General features: G+C 40.7%; 1 protein-coding gene across 2 annotated transcripts in view; it reads left to right on the forward strand.

Moving 5' to 3' along the window:
- SNX10 (sorting nexin 10) overlaps positions 1 to 13,968 on the forward strand; it is a 33,320-nt gene extending 19,352 nt beyond the window's left edge. For both annotated transcript variants that reach the window (XM_058027325.1, XM_058027335.1), the window contains exons 3-7: positions 1,756 to 1,842; positions 4,417 to 4,517; positions 4,969 to 5,067; positions 12,873 to 13,088; positions 13,531 to 13,968. In XM_058027325.1, the coding sequence (XP_057883308.1) occupies positions 1,756 to 1,842; positions 4,417 to 4,517; positions 4,969 to 5,067; positions 12,873 to 13,088; positions 13,531 to 13,609 (582 nt within the window). In that variant the 3' untranslated portion in view covers positions 13,610 to 13,968. The remainder of the gene's footprint in view (positions 1 to 1,755; positions 1,843 to 4,416; positions 4,518 to 4,968; positions 5,068 to 12,872; positions 13,089 to 13,530) is intronic.
- The last annotated feature ends 3,934 nt before the right edge of the window (positions 13,969 to 17,902 follow it).

A 17,902-nucleotide genomic window follows, 5' to 3' on the forward strand; every position in this document is an offset into this window, starting at 1 on the left:
AGAAAAACAACCCAAAAATGGTGTCCTCTCCGGTGTTCAGCACATTGCTGAATATCTTCTCTGCAGCTGAAATAACTTCCTCATAAGGCCCTACTAGTGTTTTTGTAAAAGTAAAGGCATGACCCTCAGCTGGTAAAAATGATTAAAGCTCTGATCATTTGTTCCTCTTGTGTCATGCTGGCATGGGGTTAAAAAGCTGCAGGGGAGAATTGGCCCTCTGGTGCTCTTCAGCGATGAAAGAAGCAGCAGAGGTGGCAGGAGGAGCCTTTCAAATGTGCTTTATTTAGCAAGGTGTTCATGATACTCACCAGAAAAGTAACCACCAATTATACAGAAAACACCCCTGGGACCAGGAGCTGGGCTAAGTAACATAAAAACAAAAGCTGTGTCCAGCCATCAGGCCACAGGCTCCCCATCTCAGTAACACCTGGAAATCAGGGAGGGAAATTATTTCAGTCAGACCTTGAATGTCTCTCTGCTACCTACAGAGTGCAATGGCTGTCCAGGAAAAAGTATATCTTCATCTTTCAAGGTTGCTATTGTTCTCCTGTCAGTCCACTGAAGGTTTGCAATGGTTCTACATGCAGGTGTGTGTTAGGGGAGAATACTTGGCTGAGGAATAAAGCTTTTATTTCTGATGTCTTTGGTTTGGACATAGGAAGACATGCTTGGAGAGCTTTCTAGTTCAAGATTTCTTGATTTATGCAAACATGCACTAAAAAAAGCATTTTTTTTTACCAGAGATACTGTCATTCCTCCCACAGTTGATTCCTGTACCTGGAGATCCTGCACAGTGCCTTCTTCTCAGGGGGAATGCATCTACTGCTTAAAGTGATACACTTTTCTTTAAGTCTTTGCTAAGTGGTTGGCTTAGCTTTTGGGGTGAATAGCTTATTTATGCAATTGGAGTAGGGCAGACTTTACATGTACTCCATAAGTAGCTGGTATTTAAGCACACTTTTGACCTTGGTATTTTAAAGGAATATTTTCCATCCTAGCATGAATATACAGATTTATCAGGATTTGGGGGTTTGGTTTGGTTTTGTTTTTTCTACAACAAAATTTTGATCATTAGCTGAAAGTATTGAGAAACATCTAATTCTTCAGTCTCTTCCAATTCCCATTAGTGTTACATTACAGTAACATCCACAGGCCTTCTCTTTCTCTCTTGAAACCCCTCTAAATTATTACATAAATGTAGAAATTATGAGTAAGTAAGCTAGATATGACAACTTTTACGACAAATACTCTATATGATTGTCCCTTCGAAATGGGGAATTTTGCCCTGCAGTGTAGCTGTGTTGCTTCCCTGGGCAGGTTGATGGAACAGAAATGCCCCAGTGCCACATCTGCAGCTGTGCTCTTTGTCAGTGTTGATTACAAATGTGGGAAAAGCCTGAAATACCTGCCTCCTTCTCCTTTACATGGGCGACTTTGAATGTTAGACTTTCAGTTTGTCCCTGCCAAGATCTTGTCTCCCATGCATGAAACATGTATGACTTTGCACAGTGTTACTTAATCTGAAATATTCCTTTTCAGCTAGCAATTTGGCAGGGACTTTCCCAGGCATGTGGTGTAGCTCAGATGATTCATTGCTTTATGCTTCTCCATTTATAGGGTTGCAAAATTCAATAAAACAGCAGTTCAGCTTTTAATCTGACTCAGTAGTTTGTGGAACAGCAGAACAATCAAGAGTCTTTGAGGCTGCCTTTGTCTTCTGAAATTAATTGCTTGATTTTTATTATGCACTTACAGGAATTTGTAACTGTCTTGGTGCGAGACCCCAGGATACAGAAAGAAGATTCATGGCATTCTTACATAGACTATGAGATATTTATTCACGTGAGTATAAAAATATGAGAACAGATTCTTTTTGCTGTTTCTGTCCAAGCCAGAGTTGTCTTTGGGGTATTAATGGAATTTCTGCTTCTGGGATGCTGGAGGCTATTATTCTCCTTTTAACAACTGGGATGCAGTGGAACAGGTAAAGTGGGTTTGCCAATTGCCACTTCGTAGGTTTAGCAGAGCTGGGGTGGAACCTAATGTGCTCACATGTGCATTCCACAGTGTCTTGCAACAGCCAATCCTTAGCTCTACCTATCAACTAGAAGACTGTTACAGACAGTGATAACTTACTGTATGTAGAAGAATGTTGATGTTCAGGTATTCATGGGAAAACAACTTTCTTTTCAAGTTATTTGTGCTTTAAATTGTCCTCAGTTCTTTTTGCCAAGTTATTGGTTGCTGCAGTATGGTTGTTTTCAGTGTACCTTCACATTCATATTATACTAATTTAGTGGTGCTTGGATGTGTGAAGTGGTTGCATTTGGGTTTGTAGTCCACCATATGTTAATGCGAGTCCACTTGGCATTATGGTGCTTTTGTGCCATAAATCTGTCCTATACATAATTTTATTTTCTTGATTGTTCTTTGGTGGATCACATGTGGAAGATGTTATCCTAATTTGCCAAATCTAGATCCAAGCATTTTAACTGCAGTGTAAAATGAAGGTATTTGAGAGCACCAAGTTACATGATTAATGTTTGGCACAAGACCAAAAGCATTTCCTTATTGTGTGGAAGAGTTAAGCAGTTAGTGTATGAGAGCAAGCAGTCAAATGATGACTTATTAAATGCCTGTGTGATAAGCACTTCTCTCCTGTGTGGCATACAGAGTTGTGAAACTTTTAAATTTGTAATGTGCTTCAAGTACCGCTTCCAAAGCAATTATATTTTTCATTTTTGGTAAATAGAAATTCTGTAGATTTGGCAGGGTGATTGCAGTATTACTGTTTCACAGACTTCAGTGCCTCCAAACAAAAATGTATTCAGGCTTTCTCAGTGACTGCTGAGTTGGGGAGATGTTGTTTAGACCCAGTGTGTCTTCATTCAACTCCAGCCAGCAGCTAAGCACCATACAGCTGCTTGCTCACATCCCCCCTGCCCCACCAGCAGGTTGGAGGGAGCAGATTTGGGGATGAAAGAGAGAAAACCTGTGAGTGGAGATAAGAACAGTTTAATGATCAAGATGTAGTAATAACATTAATAATGATATTAAATAGTAATAATAACAATACTAATAAATTTTAAAAGAAAAATAGATAAAACTGTAGAAAGACAAGTGATGCAAAGGGGAACATATGCTCAGCACCAAGTAGCCAATGCTCAGCACTGCCCAGCCAGTCCCTCAGTGGCAGTCCCCAGCCAGCCTCCACCCTAGTCTGTTGCTGGGCATGATGCCATATGGTATGGATATCCCTTTGGTCAGTTGGGATCAGCTGTCCCAGTTTCCCATGCACCCCCAGCCTGCTTGCTGTTGGGCAGGGGTGAGGAGCAGAAAGGCCTGGCTCTGTGCAAGCAGTGCTCAGCAGTAACTAAAGCATCCCTGTGTTACCAGCACTGTTTTCAGCACAGATCCAAAACACAGCCCCAGCTACTGTGAAGGAAATTAACTCTCCCCCAGCCAAAGCCAGCATACAGTGATATATGATCCATCACTCAGCACCTCTGAAGTTATTAAGCATCAATTCAGCTTCCTGCCACCACAGTGCCAGGGCTTTTGGACACCAAGTCCCTGGGTCAGTCCTACCATCCAGACTTCTCAATGGACTCCAAGTATTGTGTCTGCCTGGCTTTTAGGCCAGCTGAGTTCCCCTTCTACCCAGCTCTTAGAGCATTTATCTTCTCCAACTGTGTGGTATCCTGGGTGTGCTCCTCTGTTCCAGGAGGCTGACATCTTTGTGCTCTCTACAGACTGCACCTTGTGGCTGGCTGGAGTTATGGCTCCTGGCAGGCAGGGAGGGTGGGCTGGACTGCAGGCATTTTACTAATGGAGTCCTGTCTGGTGTATGGGATTTCATCTAAATGTATGCTCCGTGGGAAAATTTGGCAGAAGTATTTAATTTCCACAAAGTGTTTCTCTTTTGATGAATTGGCATTTTCCTAGTGAACTAATAGTGTTCTTTGGGAAAATTTCCAAATGATGCTACTTGCAGAGAGCAGTTGCCTTGGTTTTTTTGGTTTGATTTAAGTTGGGACTGCACACTGCAAAAACTCTGTGTACCTGTTTGCAGGATTGTAACTAGAACAGCTAGAATCTTTTTCCCCTGCAAAGATTGGCATTATCTGCTGAAACTTTTTTCTGAGGTCTGTTTTTCCTGTTACTGTGGATTGTACTGTAATCCAAATCTCTTCCTTTTAAAAAGAAGGCAATGAAAAATATTTCCCTGAGAAGCAGTAGAAACTGTCAGCAGTCCTGCCTGAGGTAAAGCACAGCCCTTAACATAAACTGAATTAATGTCAAGCTTTCCACTGGTGTCTCGGGCATTAGTATAACATTTTGGATGTGTTGCTAATACCATGCCTGCACTTTAGCTTAAGCTGATTTGCAAAGTAAATGTTTTTTATTTCCCAACAGACAAACAGTATATGCTTTACAAGGAAAACATCCTGTGTTAGACGACGCTATCGAGAATTCGTTTGGCTCCGGCAGAGGCTTCAGAGCAATGCAGTGCTTATGTGAGCATATATTTAATAATCTGTCAGTCATGGAGGGAAGGATTGTTTCATCCTAGTTCAGAGAACTACAGAAATCAGATCTGGAAAGTATCCTGTGTTTCTTACTAGCACAAGTTTATTCTGTAGAATGCATTTTATCTAAATGTATGCTCCGTGGGAAAATTTGGCAAAAGTTTTTAATTTCCATTTAAACCCATAAAATGCAGCCAGACATGGACGTAGGCTTAGTAACTGGACCAGAATTAATTATTTTTAATAAGGCTGATTTATTTTTCCCCTTTGAGGTGTGTGAGGCCCTTCAGTTTCCCAACCTTGTGTTCCCAAATTGATTTCAAGAGCTTCTGGAACATAACCCATGATTTTCACGTGCTTGGGGTCGGCATTTGCTTTCTGCATTTTTCTCTGCTGTTTTACATTTGGTTTAACTGTGGTTTTTTTCCTGTTTATAAAGACAGCTACCTGAACTGCCGTCCAGAACTCCCTTTTTCAACATGAACAATCCTAATCACGTGGACCATCGCCGTCAGGGTCTACAAGAATTCCTGGAAAAGTGAGTACAGCCTATCCAGAGGTGTTGGAATTTTTATGAGGTCATCAATTTCTAGTTTAAAATAGCTCATCTCTGGTACTTGAGAGCCACCATGTGGTCATCTGTACATGCTACACATTTAGTTATATTTTTTACTTGCACTGTCATAATTCATACACGTGACTTCAGCTCTATTGGTTGGTTATAAGGAGACTTCAGCTGGCGCTTTTCCATTGTGTTTCATTGCACTGATTATAGATAATAGGCTTAAATTTAAATCACTCTGTAATTGCATACTAAGTTTGGGAGATCTTTCACTGTGATGTCTATTTCTAGCTTTCAATAAGAAGCTGGATATTCTTGTACAAAGAAAGCTCCCCCTTTTATGTTCATGGAAAATCGGTGTCTTTGTGGGCTAAACCCCTGTGAGCCTGGGAGAATTCTCTAGTGAGATCTCCTAACACAGAGCTTTCCTAAAATGCAAATTACTTTGTTTACCAGTCCCACTAGCATAAGCAAGCTCTAGCAGCTGTGACCATTTTCAGTGCAGCTGCAATCTGTATAAAGTCATCCATCAGGTTTAGCTAGACCCTGACCTGCATTACAAGGGAGCAGTGTATGAGTTTCAGTACTGCACTCCTCATTCCCACTGCTATGACCACTTCACCTTCTGCAGTGGCTGAGCCCCTGTTGGTGTAATTTTCTGCTTTTTCTCTGCCTTTCTTGTCGTGCCCTGGCACTGCTGGTGTGAGAGCAGGCTGCTCACAGCTGCTGGAGCAGGAGCTGTGTGTGTCTCTGCTGGCTGCCTTTAGCTGCTGCTCGGGGTAAGGGCATGGTGAAACACTGCAGCTAGAGACTATTCATCTTCTTTCAGTCAGTGCATTATAAGCCTCCCTAACAGACAACAAATCATTGGTCCCGAGGTGTATTTGTTAGGCTTAGCAGCTGAAGGCAGGGACAGCTAACTGCTGCAGGAATAATATTCTGCATGCAGTTATATAGGATCTGTGGCCAAAAGGTCAGCCAGTAAATACTGGCTGAAGGCATGTGAGACAGGGAAGAGAAAGCAGAAAAGGATTAGAAAATATTTTTACACCTCAGGAAAGAAAAGCAGTGAAATGGAAGGGCTGTGCTCCTGGAAGCATGTCAGTGATAATATGAAGAGTGTGGTAGCTCAGGTTCTGGTGTCTGAGCAGTTCTGTCTTAGCTGTGCTGGCCCATGGAGTAGTTGTATTTCAAAAAACACTCTCATTTTGAAAGAGGCCTGTCTGGTAACAAGGCATATCAGCATCAGAAATGTTTATAACTGCTGTCTGCACTTCAAAAGGCAAACCAGAAAAGTAGATTATCTTAAAAGGCATCCTCATGCTCCAATTTAGTGGATGACTGTAGCTTAAATGAGTACAGCAGAAAATGACAGCATGTGGAACGTTTCACCATGCTGCTGTTAGTCCAGGAGTGGGAAAAGAAGCAACTCAATTGTAAGGGAATGACTTAAATGTTTGAACTTGAGTGCAAGAAAAGTGCCAGCTTTCTCTCGGCCCTGGGGAGCATTTGGAAGGAATTTTCGGAGGTTGTGTTGAGATGCACTGGCCTGGCACCGTATGTGCTGTACCATTGCCCTCTGCTGGCTGGCTCCACTGTGCTGCTGCACACAAGGATCTTCCTATTGGCTCGGCTGCCGTGATGCTTTCCCCCCACCCCCATCTATGACGCTGAACCAAAGGTTATGATTCTTTTTGTGAAATAGAATTTTGTGGAACTCCCTAACGAGAGTTAGTATAAAATATTTATATACCTATGTATAATATATACCTATGTATAATATATAGGTATAATATACATGTGTATGTAAAATATACACATATATTCTGTATAGATGTATGTTCTATGTGTATCGTATGCATATATGAACAATATACATATGTTACATAGGTATTACATGTAATAAACATATAATACAAATAATAAACATACACACTGGAATTTACTGAAGCTCTGGGTCTGGATGCTGCACATTCTGACACAGTAGAAAGGGGGGACCCTAACCCAAAACTGATAAGCTGAGAGTTCCATTCACCCCAGTAATGACAAGCTCACAATCCTGCTGGCAATTCTTTGTGGCAGTGGGAAGGAATTAGATTTGAGCCTATGTGGACCTGTCTGGGGAAGGGTTTGCAGGTAACATTTTTAAATGCCTGCTTGTGATGCAGGACTCCCACGTGTTACCAGGATCCAAGACATCTCTGAAGAGGGGGTTTAGATCTTTCAAAGTCTTGGTTTGTGCCCTGTGCCTGTATGACCAGGTTTGTGCATGTGCTGTCTGACCAGATTGCTGTAGTGCCTGCCTGTGCAGGAGCCAGGATGGAGCAGCTGGAGGCTCTCTAGTGCTCAGCTTCTGGCCCTGGGAACATTTCCATATTGCCTATATGTGGATGGCTACAGTGCTCTGTTATCTTTCCTCACTTCCCACTCCAGGGTGAGTTAGCACAGGGCACAGTGTGTACTTAGAGCTTTTGTGAAGCCCCTCCGTGCTGAGCACAGTAGCTCAAGAATTAGGCTGACAGCTGGGAAGTTAAGCACTAGACTTTGGTGAAATCTGGGAACAGGTGTCCCATTTTGATTTGGTTTTACTGCACAAATGCAGGGTAAGATCTACTTGTCTTACAGGTTATTATCTCTGAGTGATGAAGAGCTGTAAAGCTCACTTCTTGTCTGGGCATAATTTAATATTTCAAGAGGCCATTTGCATTAACGGAAGTCAGCTAGCCCCTTTTCAATTATGAATTACTTTGTAAGAATAAGGAAAATTTTGTGTTTTTCCTGCTAAGTATCCTTGTCCTTTGAGGATGCCTGTGAATTCACAGAAAAGTTTACTCTTAAACTAGAGGTAAAACACTATCTTATAATTTTAGCTTCTGCATGATCCTCTTTGCTTTCATCCATTTGTAGCTGTGCAGGTCTAACTTTGGGATTTAGATTACCCTCAGAGAAAATCAAGTGAGTTTGCTCATGAGAAAACTAATTAACAAAGCCATTTTGAATGAAGTTGAGTTCATTTGATGACTTTTTTAAAATTGAATATAGTCAGATCCCAAAAACGTAGTGATTTAGGGAGAAGACATGCAGTTTATGATGAGGTGGAAGACACTGAGAGTTTTGAGAAACAATGCATGGATCCACAGGGAATAGAGGGCATCCACAGTGTTGCTCCTGCAGAGGGCCATGCACTGGCCTTGCTGGGTGCCAGAGTGAGGAAGCCACCCAAAATTAATCAGCCTAAGGCAGAGCCATTTTCTGAAGGTGTCTGGTGTCAGGCACCTCCTTGCCTTTTCCACTGCAGTCCCACGAGCTGCAGCTGGTGCAGGGTCAGAGGTCTCTTCTGGAGGTGTCTCCACTGGGTGCTGTCTCAGGGATGTGGAAAGTGGGAGACTGGGGCTCAGGCAGGAGCATTGGCAGTTGTGGGGCAGGTGGAACCACCTTGGGCAAGGTGTCTGTCTCCAGTGGAGCCTTGCTGTTGTTTCCTATCTGGTGAGGGAATAATGTGTAGCAGGCACATGTGGCTTAATCTTCTCCTAACCGCACACATTATCACATACCCAACAGTTGCTTCACAGTTGCTTGATATCAGTAACATTTCCTCCCTTATAAAATGTGAAGGAGGAAACACAGTCAGCTTTTTCACAGAGGAAACTGGGGCTTTGTTTGGTGTGGGCTGGGGCTGAGGGGCTGGATGCTCAATAGAGGGCACCACAGCACAGGCTGTCATCCGTCTCTCAGCTCCTCGGGTTTTTCCCTTGCTCTCGTGAGCTGCTGTAAATGGGCAGAGTAAATTTGTTGAAAACAAAATCGGAGTGTTAACCTTCCACACACATTCAAGTATGCATCTGTCATTGTATTAGGTTACAGTAGATACAGGAAATCTTTAGTTAGGATTAAGTTGTACTGTTCAGCCATATGTTGTTTTTCTCTAGCAGAACAGTGTATAATATACATAATAAAATCATGGTGAAGAAAACCAGATTTTGGACCTTGTCCAAATAACAAAAAACACATGCTTTTTTCTTTTGTAAATATTTTTGCCATAACACAGGAAAAGAGAAATATTCCTCATATAGTATCCAGCATTTCCTCAAAAATGACATTATTTCTTCTGCTTGGGATGTTTTTCAGTCTTGCTTCTTTAAAGGTCTAGAGATCACAAGCATTTACTGAAAGCTGACAAACAAAGATTCACATGGCTGTGAATAAAAAATTATTTTATTATCTAATTCTAATGTAGAGCCTTATCTTGCAGCCCCCTTAATCACATAAGTAGTCATTATGCATGTGAGCAATCTGGCCAAGAGGAGTGAAATCTCTGACAAGTAATGACTGCTGATGGGATCGAGACTTGCAGGGTTTAGCCTTCCGTTCCTGCAGGCGTGCATGGAAGGTCTGTTGTTCCGTCAGCGTGCTCAGTCAGTTCACAGCAGTGATTACCGTGAGCCGTGACTCTCCAGGAGCGCTGATTTCCATCACTGTGAGCACAGCCCTGCCTGCTCTGGCTGCACTGGAAGCGCGGGAGCAGCGCTGGGAGCTCTCCCTGCTGTGTCGAGACTGCGCACGCGTCCGGCCTCCCTGAACACATCCGAGTATTAAGGCTGTGATGCTCCTCCCTTCCTACTGCCTTTTTAATTTCTTGGGTGGTGGTTTGTAATTTTCATTTCTTAAGTCCTCAAAGCCAAGTCTAGTTTTTAAATGTCAAGCCCTTCACACAGTGAGCCCCCAGGACAGCAAAAGCCCCCAGAGAGGAACTACTATACCAGCACTAAATACTACTAGTACCATCTGGTGACAAATGTGTGGGTATTCCCTTGAAGAAAGAGTATTTTGAACAGGAAAGCATAACACTCCTGGGGTAGTGGAGAATTTATTTTACAGTTTGGTTGCTTGAAGCTTGCAATTAAAAAGCAGTCTAACCTGTTGGTTCAGAGGGGGGTGGGAAAAACAGCAGTTATTTTTTAATTAAGAGAAAACAGAAATTCTTCAAGGGTACAACGAGGTAAAAGGTATTTGTATATCTGCTTCCAGGATGGTTTTAAATGACTTGCACAATGCATTCTCAATGTGAACACATAGTGAACACACACATATACATATATGAGTGTGGGTGTGATTAGCTTTATGAACATCTTTCCATTTCTGCACCTTGGTTTCTCTTCACTCCCTTCACCTCCAGATGGCACTATGAAGCAGAAAAGAAAATTACTGTGAAATAATGAGTCCAATGTAAAGTAAAATTGGAAATTGAATTATAGCTGCAGAAAAAGGACAGTAGCCTTGAGGTCCTGATCAGTCTGTACTCTTATCACTTTTGTTTGCTGTTCCATGTGTTAGGTTACTGCCGAGTTAATAACAGTGCTTTAGCAGTTCAAGGCTTAGCAGAATTGTACTGGACATGAAATAAAGCTAAAATGAATTTGTGTCCAATATCATTGACATTAGTGCTCATTACTTCTCTGGTGTAATGCCTCAAACCATCTAAAATCAATTTTAAAGATTACCCGTTATTTTATAAAGAAAATAAAATACATTTCAAACAGCAACAGAGCTGTAAGTGTAGTGTAATCTCATGAACAGTTAGTTACTCGTGTTTTCACTGGTTGGCAGGAAACTTTTGAAGGTAGAGCAAGAGGAAAATCTGTGAAACTAAATGCCATTCACAGAATTTAATGACTTGGCTTTTTGCTGTGTTATTTGGCATTAGACACGCAAATGTTAGAATTGCAGAAATGTGCATCTCCTCACTGTGCCTGGGAAAAACAGTAACTGTAGTTACTCTACAGGAAACTCCAGCACATTATTTTTCTTTTGTTTTTCTTCTTTTAATTGTTTGTTTGGTTTTTATTTAAGAGAAGTAGAATATTTACTCTCCTGATTGCATAAACTATAAAAGTGGATTTATTGTTTGGAATGATACCTCTACTTTTTTGTTGCAATGTTTGTCTTTGTTTGGAATGTGCGTTTATCAAGAGTCAAGGCTGAAATCCTCTTTTAGTGGCTGCTGAATGATGGCTTTTCAAACTGTAATCATGAAGCTGTTGCTGTCAAGGTGTGTGGACCTGTAAATTCTGTTTTGAATCATTTTTACACAGCCTTTGCTGGATTTTAGACTACAAAGAAGTTTTTCTGTCTATTAATACATTACCCACATTGATTTTACAGACATATATTTGCTACTGAAATTGTGAGAACTCAGATTGGATTTAAAAGGCTTTCTCTGTGTGTGAAAAGTGTGCTTATTTTGAACTTCAGCAAAATGTGATCGTTCTGAGGCTCAATTTCACCCACACCTGGTAGATCATTAGGGTTGTTGGAGACATTTCCTCATTGGAAGGTGTCAGGGCTGGAGGTGTTTGGTTGAGAATGCGTGTTCACCTAGGCAAGTGAAATGTGCATGCACTCAAGTCTCTTGTGGTTTCATGTAGATATCTCTTACTACTTGTTTTAATTTGACAGATTTTTATGGGCTTGAATGAAGCCAGAAATCCTTTTGTGTGTTTATTAAATGTTATTGTAATCTTGGCTGCTTTAGAGAACAGTTTTCAGAACGTATTTGTGTTTAAAACATTACAGTCCAAACACACCATTAATCTTATTCAAGAGAAGGAACTAATCAGTCACACTTTTCATTTTAGTCAGAGTACCTTTAAAATGCAATATTTCTTTCTGCTCTTACTAGTTCTTACATTAATGTCATCTCTTGTTTCCTGTTGCACAGCAATGACTTTTTTTGGTAAAAACTGTAGCCTAAACGGGTATAAATAAGTAAATATTCAGTCTGAGTAGCTTTGAGATGTTTAAAGATATTTTAATAATATTCTGTGGAGCATTCTTTGGCTTGGTCATAGCCTCTGATGTCTTTATTACATGAGTAAAACGATATACACAAATTGAAGAAGTTTGTTGTTAATCATTCTAGGATTTGTATAGTAAAGAATTCCTTCTTTAAAGAAATGTTGAAGAAAAGTTGCGTATCTTTTATTTAAAAATAGAAACAATGATCCTCAATTCTCAGGCCTTGGAAAAGTCTCTCTACAACTTTCTGTGTTACTGGAATGTATTGTATTTTGTTTACTTTCATGTGTTTTAAGTAAATACTCTGTGCTAAATTTATTTGGAAGTTTAATTTAAAATATATACGAACCAAATTTTAAAACCTATTTTTGAAAATAATAGCTGGAATAAAATAAAATTTAAGAGGCCCTGAAAACTATCTGCAAGTAAATGAAAACCAGCATAACTGTAAATCATTTTGGCTAGTGTTGGCTCAGATGTTGACAGGTATTCCAAAGTCCTGATGTTGCACATGTATGAAGTCTGTTCTGCCTACACACTGTCTCTTACACACTTCTTTACTCCACCAAACAAATTGGTGACTTGTAATTTTTATAAAAGATTGGCTATTAAAAAAAAAAAGAGACCAAATTTTTGTAAGAGTATATGCCTCCAACTGCCTAAAAATCATTAATTGATCCATGTGGTAATAGCAGATGGTTAAATGGAAGAAATGTCCTTGAAGTTATTCTAATAGCAGATGTGCCTAACTATTAACTTCATGTTTTTACTCACCTAAAATTCCAAATAATGTAATAAGAAGGTAACACGCATCTAATCATTTTAATATGTTCATTGCCTTCTGTTACTGATTTAGGATTCATCTTTAAAAGCAACTTTAAAAGCAGGACATCATTTAGAATTTGTTCTGGGAAAACACTTTAGAATATATATATGTGTGTGTGTGCAGGTCATACATAAACATTTGCCTTTATTTCCTTTTCCAGGATCCTACAAGATGCATTACTGCTCTCAGATAGTAGGCTGCACCTCTTCCTACAGACTCAGCTAAGCCCAGAGGACATGGAGGCCTGTGTGTCTGGGCAGACCAAATTCTCTGTTGCTGATGCCATTCTCAGTTTCGCCTCTCTGAACAGACGTTTTCCTATAGAAGACGAAGAGGAAAAAAAAGGAAAAAACGATGCAGACTCTGATTCAGAGAGGTGATTTCTGTATATCCTTACTTTCTTATATATCCATATCCATACATACACACGCACATGCTTCACTTTTTTGTTGATGTAATACTAAGATAATGAAAAAATTAATTGACTGAGATTTTATTGAGCTGTGACAGCTCATCATAGAAGTCTTCACACACACCTCCACACTGAATTAATGAATGCAGTAGAAATTCAATTATCTGCATTCTGATTATGTGAATTTCATTTAGTCAGACTTGAATTATTCGCGTTTAAATTATCTTGCTAAAAAAATATCCAACTGCACTCCAAATGGCTAATTAAAAGTCCAAATTTCCTGTCTCTCTTTGTGACTGGAGATAATTAAAGTTCTCCTCTGTTACTCAGGCTTTGAGTGTGTTGTGAAAACCAATTTCCTCCTTTTATTTTTTTTTTTCCTCCCCCCCTCTCCCCTTTTCTGCAGTTCATCCTCCGGGCTCGGACCTAGTGATGACAGCATTTCATGTGGATGTAAAGCAAGCCCAGCTTCTGAAGAATCATGAAAAATCATTCCTGTATTGCTACCTTAAGGACAGCACAGAGCAGTTTCTGCTTTGTTTACTGGTCATGTGTATGCCACACAAGCAGGGCTGTCTGGTAACATGAATCTAGAAGACCCGTTGTTAATGCAACCATATGTCCTTACAAAATATTCAAAACAGACCTGTCTTTTTGGTGATTTTTTAAAAAATGTATCTTGGTGAAGGTCTACATGCTACCTATTTATGTTTTTGTGACTTTTACAATCTCGGTATTGGGTAAGTCATGCTCTTTTGACATACGTGGCAGTTAAAATAATTTCTTCAGTGAGTTCGTGTCTCAGATTTAAAAAATAAAGATAACTTAATTCCTCATCTTAAAAGTTGCTATATCATATCAGACATATTCAAAGCATCTTTTAGACATTTGCATCAGAGAAGTTTCATCTTTAGAAGTCATTTGACATTGGTGATGAAATTACACACCCCACCAAGGTACTCACTTTTTAAAGTAGCTCAGCAACATCAGCAAAACAACATTGGTACAAACTATATGCTGCTGACAATTTGAGATATAAATACATCTTCCTCTGGTCCGTCTGTAATGTTTATGGAAAGACTGGTTTTATCATGCTTCAGTACCGAAGGCAAAAATTCTTGAGCATGGTTGCTTAGAAGTTTAAAAATATAAATAAAAATTACATCATTTCTAGGCTTGCTGGAGATTCTCAGCTCCCAAGGAATTATGGATACTCATTCCCAGTGAAAATCCTGGATGAGGTCCATCAAAACCAATGGCTGAATTTTGCACTGACCTCACTAGGGCCAGGATTTCACCCAACATGTTTAACTTTAGGCATCTATATTTGAAGGTGCTGGTAGAGGTGTTTTGGTTCAGCAGCTGAAGTGGGGAGTATCTCCCTCTGTGAGATGATGGTAATCACATAGCTGTAACACCCTGCATGGATGTGGCCCTCCCCACTCCCTGTGAGTTACAGGAGCTGCTGATTCCATTGTGGCTGTAGTTACCACGTTGGAATATTGACTTTATTCACAAGCAAAAGGCAGGCTTCAACACAACTTCTTAACCACCAACACTTATTTTGATTAAACGTCAGTTTTGCTCTTTATTGTTCACAGCAGCTGCGTAGTGTCTTGTCCCAGATCCTGTCAAAGGCGTATGTTTCACTGTGGTGTTGTATTTATATGTGACATTTAACTGCTATTAAAAAGAGCTAGGGGGTCTGATCACCCTAGCAAAGCTCCCATTAACTTCAGTACGGTAGTTACCGGCCTCGAAGTGGATGTAAATACATTCCCCCCCTTTTTTTTTTCTTTTCCTTTTCTTTTTAAAGAAAACTGTGGTTACTTTCAAAGAAGGAGCATTTTAAACCTGTGAATTACAGAAACAACAGATTATTAAATAGACAGCTAGTAAGGGGTAGCATAAACATGTGTGGGTATGTTTTTTTTTCTTTTAAAGCATCCAGCTGGGAATCTGTGTAATTTTAGAAACAGGTTTTAGTAGCCTGGGAATAACATCTCTTAGGTAACTACTTTAAGCCGCTGTATTTTGTTGATGGTAGCACTTTGTAAGATAAATATCTGTGTATCTTTTTGCTCAGTCTTACTGAATTGCACAAATGTATCTATTCACCATCTCAGCTTCTATGTGAGTTAGCAGCAACGCTATTTTTAATGTGAGCGTGATAATGTTTAACTAAAGCAACAAGTTATCATTAAAAGCAGCTTAAAAATAGCTGTTACTGCCAGTCAGAGATTTTCATTACTTGATTTCTTTTTCCATATTATTTTTAAGATAGCACATTACAAAGAAATTGTTTAGCAAATTTATTTAAAAGGTGGGAAGGATTTAAAAAGGAAAACTGGAATAATGTTGAGAAGAATATTACCATTTTTATTTAAGACAATGTAGGTTTTTCTTTTGTTTTAAAAGATTGAGCTAAACTCTTGAAGCACTTTACAGTTCTGGCTTACTAACACATCCTCAGTACCTGACCAAAATTACAGAAACACAAGGTTTGGAGAGCCTTTGTGGCTAATTGTATTTTTTAATTCTAGGAGCTTATCAGTACACCAGCAAATGTTTTCCAAATGAAGATGTTTCTGAAATAATGTTTTTTTCTAATAGCTCTATTGTTATTCTCTTATTTTCTTTGTCATTCTGTTAAAAAAAAAATCTAAGATACTATAACTTTCTTCTCAGTTTTGAGAGAAATTTGTTCAAATATTTATCTTCTGAATGTTGTTTGTGTAGCTAGTGTTACTAGAATTTTTTTTTTGTAATGGGGGATGGAAAGTACTCCATGCTCTCTAGTATGTCTCCTTCATGTATCAGCTGTATATAATCACATATAAAGGCTTTAAGTATTTTGTTTCATTGAAACATTAAATGTAGCTTTTACAAATGTAAATGTTAAACAAAAAATAATATAAATGTCTTTTTTAAATTTAATGATTTGGTAATTTTTCAGTACTATGACACACAGTTTGATCAGTTGTCACTGGTGCTTTGATTCTCATTTTTTAGCTTTGAACAACGCGGACATTTCCTGCTAGCTTTTTTTTAAAAACAGGATAATACCTAATTTATAAATTAGAAGTAGTAATCAGATTACATTATATCTAATTGCAATAATTATGCATTCAAAAGCTTTTTTCCTCTTTTGCTTATAGCTTTACATCCTCATTTTTATGATGATTTCTTAAAAGCTTTTAAGTAATGAAATAAAACAAGTTACTACTTTCTAGCTCATGTTTAAAGCTGACAGTGAGGTTTCCTTTATTTCAATATCAATATCCTAATCACTTTATGACTTACCACATGTAATTTATTCTTCAGTTATTTTTGTAATATGTGTATATATACATATATGTATATATGTATACATATATATAGTATATATATGTGCAGATATATATACACAGTGTATACATATACACAGTCTGCTGTGTTTGGGTTTCCACTTTACATTTTCTACAAAAAGAATAGCAAAGAAACTCCACAAAGATGGTGTATTGGAGTGAAAATTGTTGTTTACATTGCAATGTATTTCTGTAAGCACGGAGGGAAATTTACACTCTAAATCGCACACTGTAGAACAGTGCAAACTTCGGTTTCCATGTATTTTTTTCACAGGTGACATACTGAATTTGTTTTCCAGATTAACATTTAAATTTTACATAATTACTATGAATTACTAAACAAAAAATGTTTGTGGCTTGCTCTGTTATACACGGTATGGATAAGAAGAATAAACCTTGTATGGTCCTGTGTCGTTTCCCTGTAATTGCAGGACTAGGCTCAGGGCTAAGGACCGGGGGCTTTACTTTTCTTCCCTAGTTTTACGAGGTGGCAAAAATGTAAAGAATAATTTCCAGTCTCAGGCTTAATCTTTTCACGAAAGGCCTAAACGCTTTAGGAAATTATTACACAGTTATTCTCTGCTTCGGTGTTAAAAACGCACCATAACGCCTCAAGCCGCTTCTTTGCCTTCTGGAACAAAACCTCCTTACAAATTAATTGAAGTGGCCTTGTAAAACAGAAATCGAACTGCGGCCTTCGGGCTCGCTTTTGGCTAGCGGGGCGCCCGCGGATGCTCGGCGGCCGCGGCCGTGGGTGCGTGTGCGCCCTACGAGCGGCGAGCGGCCGTGAGCACTCGAAAAAGGGGGAGAGGGGCAAAAAGAACAAAACAACCAACGCGGGGAAAAGGGAAAGGACGGCAGCATCCCGGATCGCGCTCCCCGCTGCGCCCCGGCCCGGCCCTTCCTCGCACCCTGCCCTGCCCCGGGGCCGCGGAGCGGAGCGCGGCCAGAGCCTTACCTGGCGCCGCCGCGCTCTCCGCCCCGCTCCGCCCCGCGCCCGCTGCTCAGGGAGCGGGGCCGCCCAGCCTTCATCCGGTAACTCGTGGCAACCGCAGCCCATGGCAACGGCGGAGGGGGAGCCGGGGCGGGGGCGGCCACAGCGCTGCCGCAGCGCTCCCGGCCTCCCTCCCGCCTTCCCTCCCTCCTTTCTTGCCGCCCTCCCTCCTTTCCTCCCTCCCTGCCGCCCCCGCGGAAGGGGGGGCCGCGCCCGCTCCGCGCCGGCCGCCAGGGGGCGCTGTGCGCCAGCGGGAGGCGCCGCCGGGCGGGGCCGGGGCGGAGCGGGCGCGGCCCCGCGCCGGGAGCGCGCTGGCGTGCGCGGCTCTCCGCGGGGGCGGCCCGGCGTTTTTGGGTCATTTCTGGGTTTTCGTGCTCCCCACCGGCTCCCCCCGTCCCTGAGCTCCCCCCGCAGCCGAGCGAAACAGGGAGGCGCCC

This window comes from Melospiza georgiana, chromosome 1 (assembly GCF_028018845.1).
Source record: "Melospiza georgiana isolate bMelGeo1 chromosome 1, bMelGeo1.pri, whole genome shotgun sequence".
Taxonomy (NCBI): Eukaryota; Metazoa; Chordata; class Aves; order Passeriformes; family Passerellidae; genus Melospiza; species Melospiza georgiana.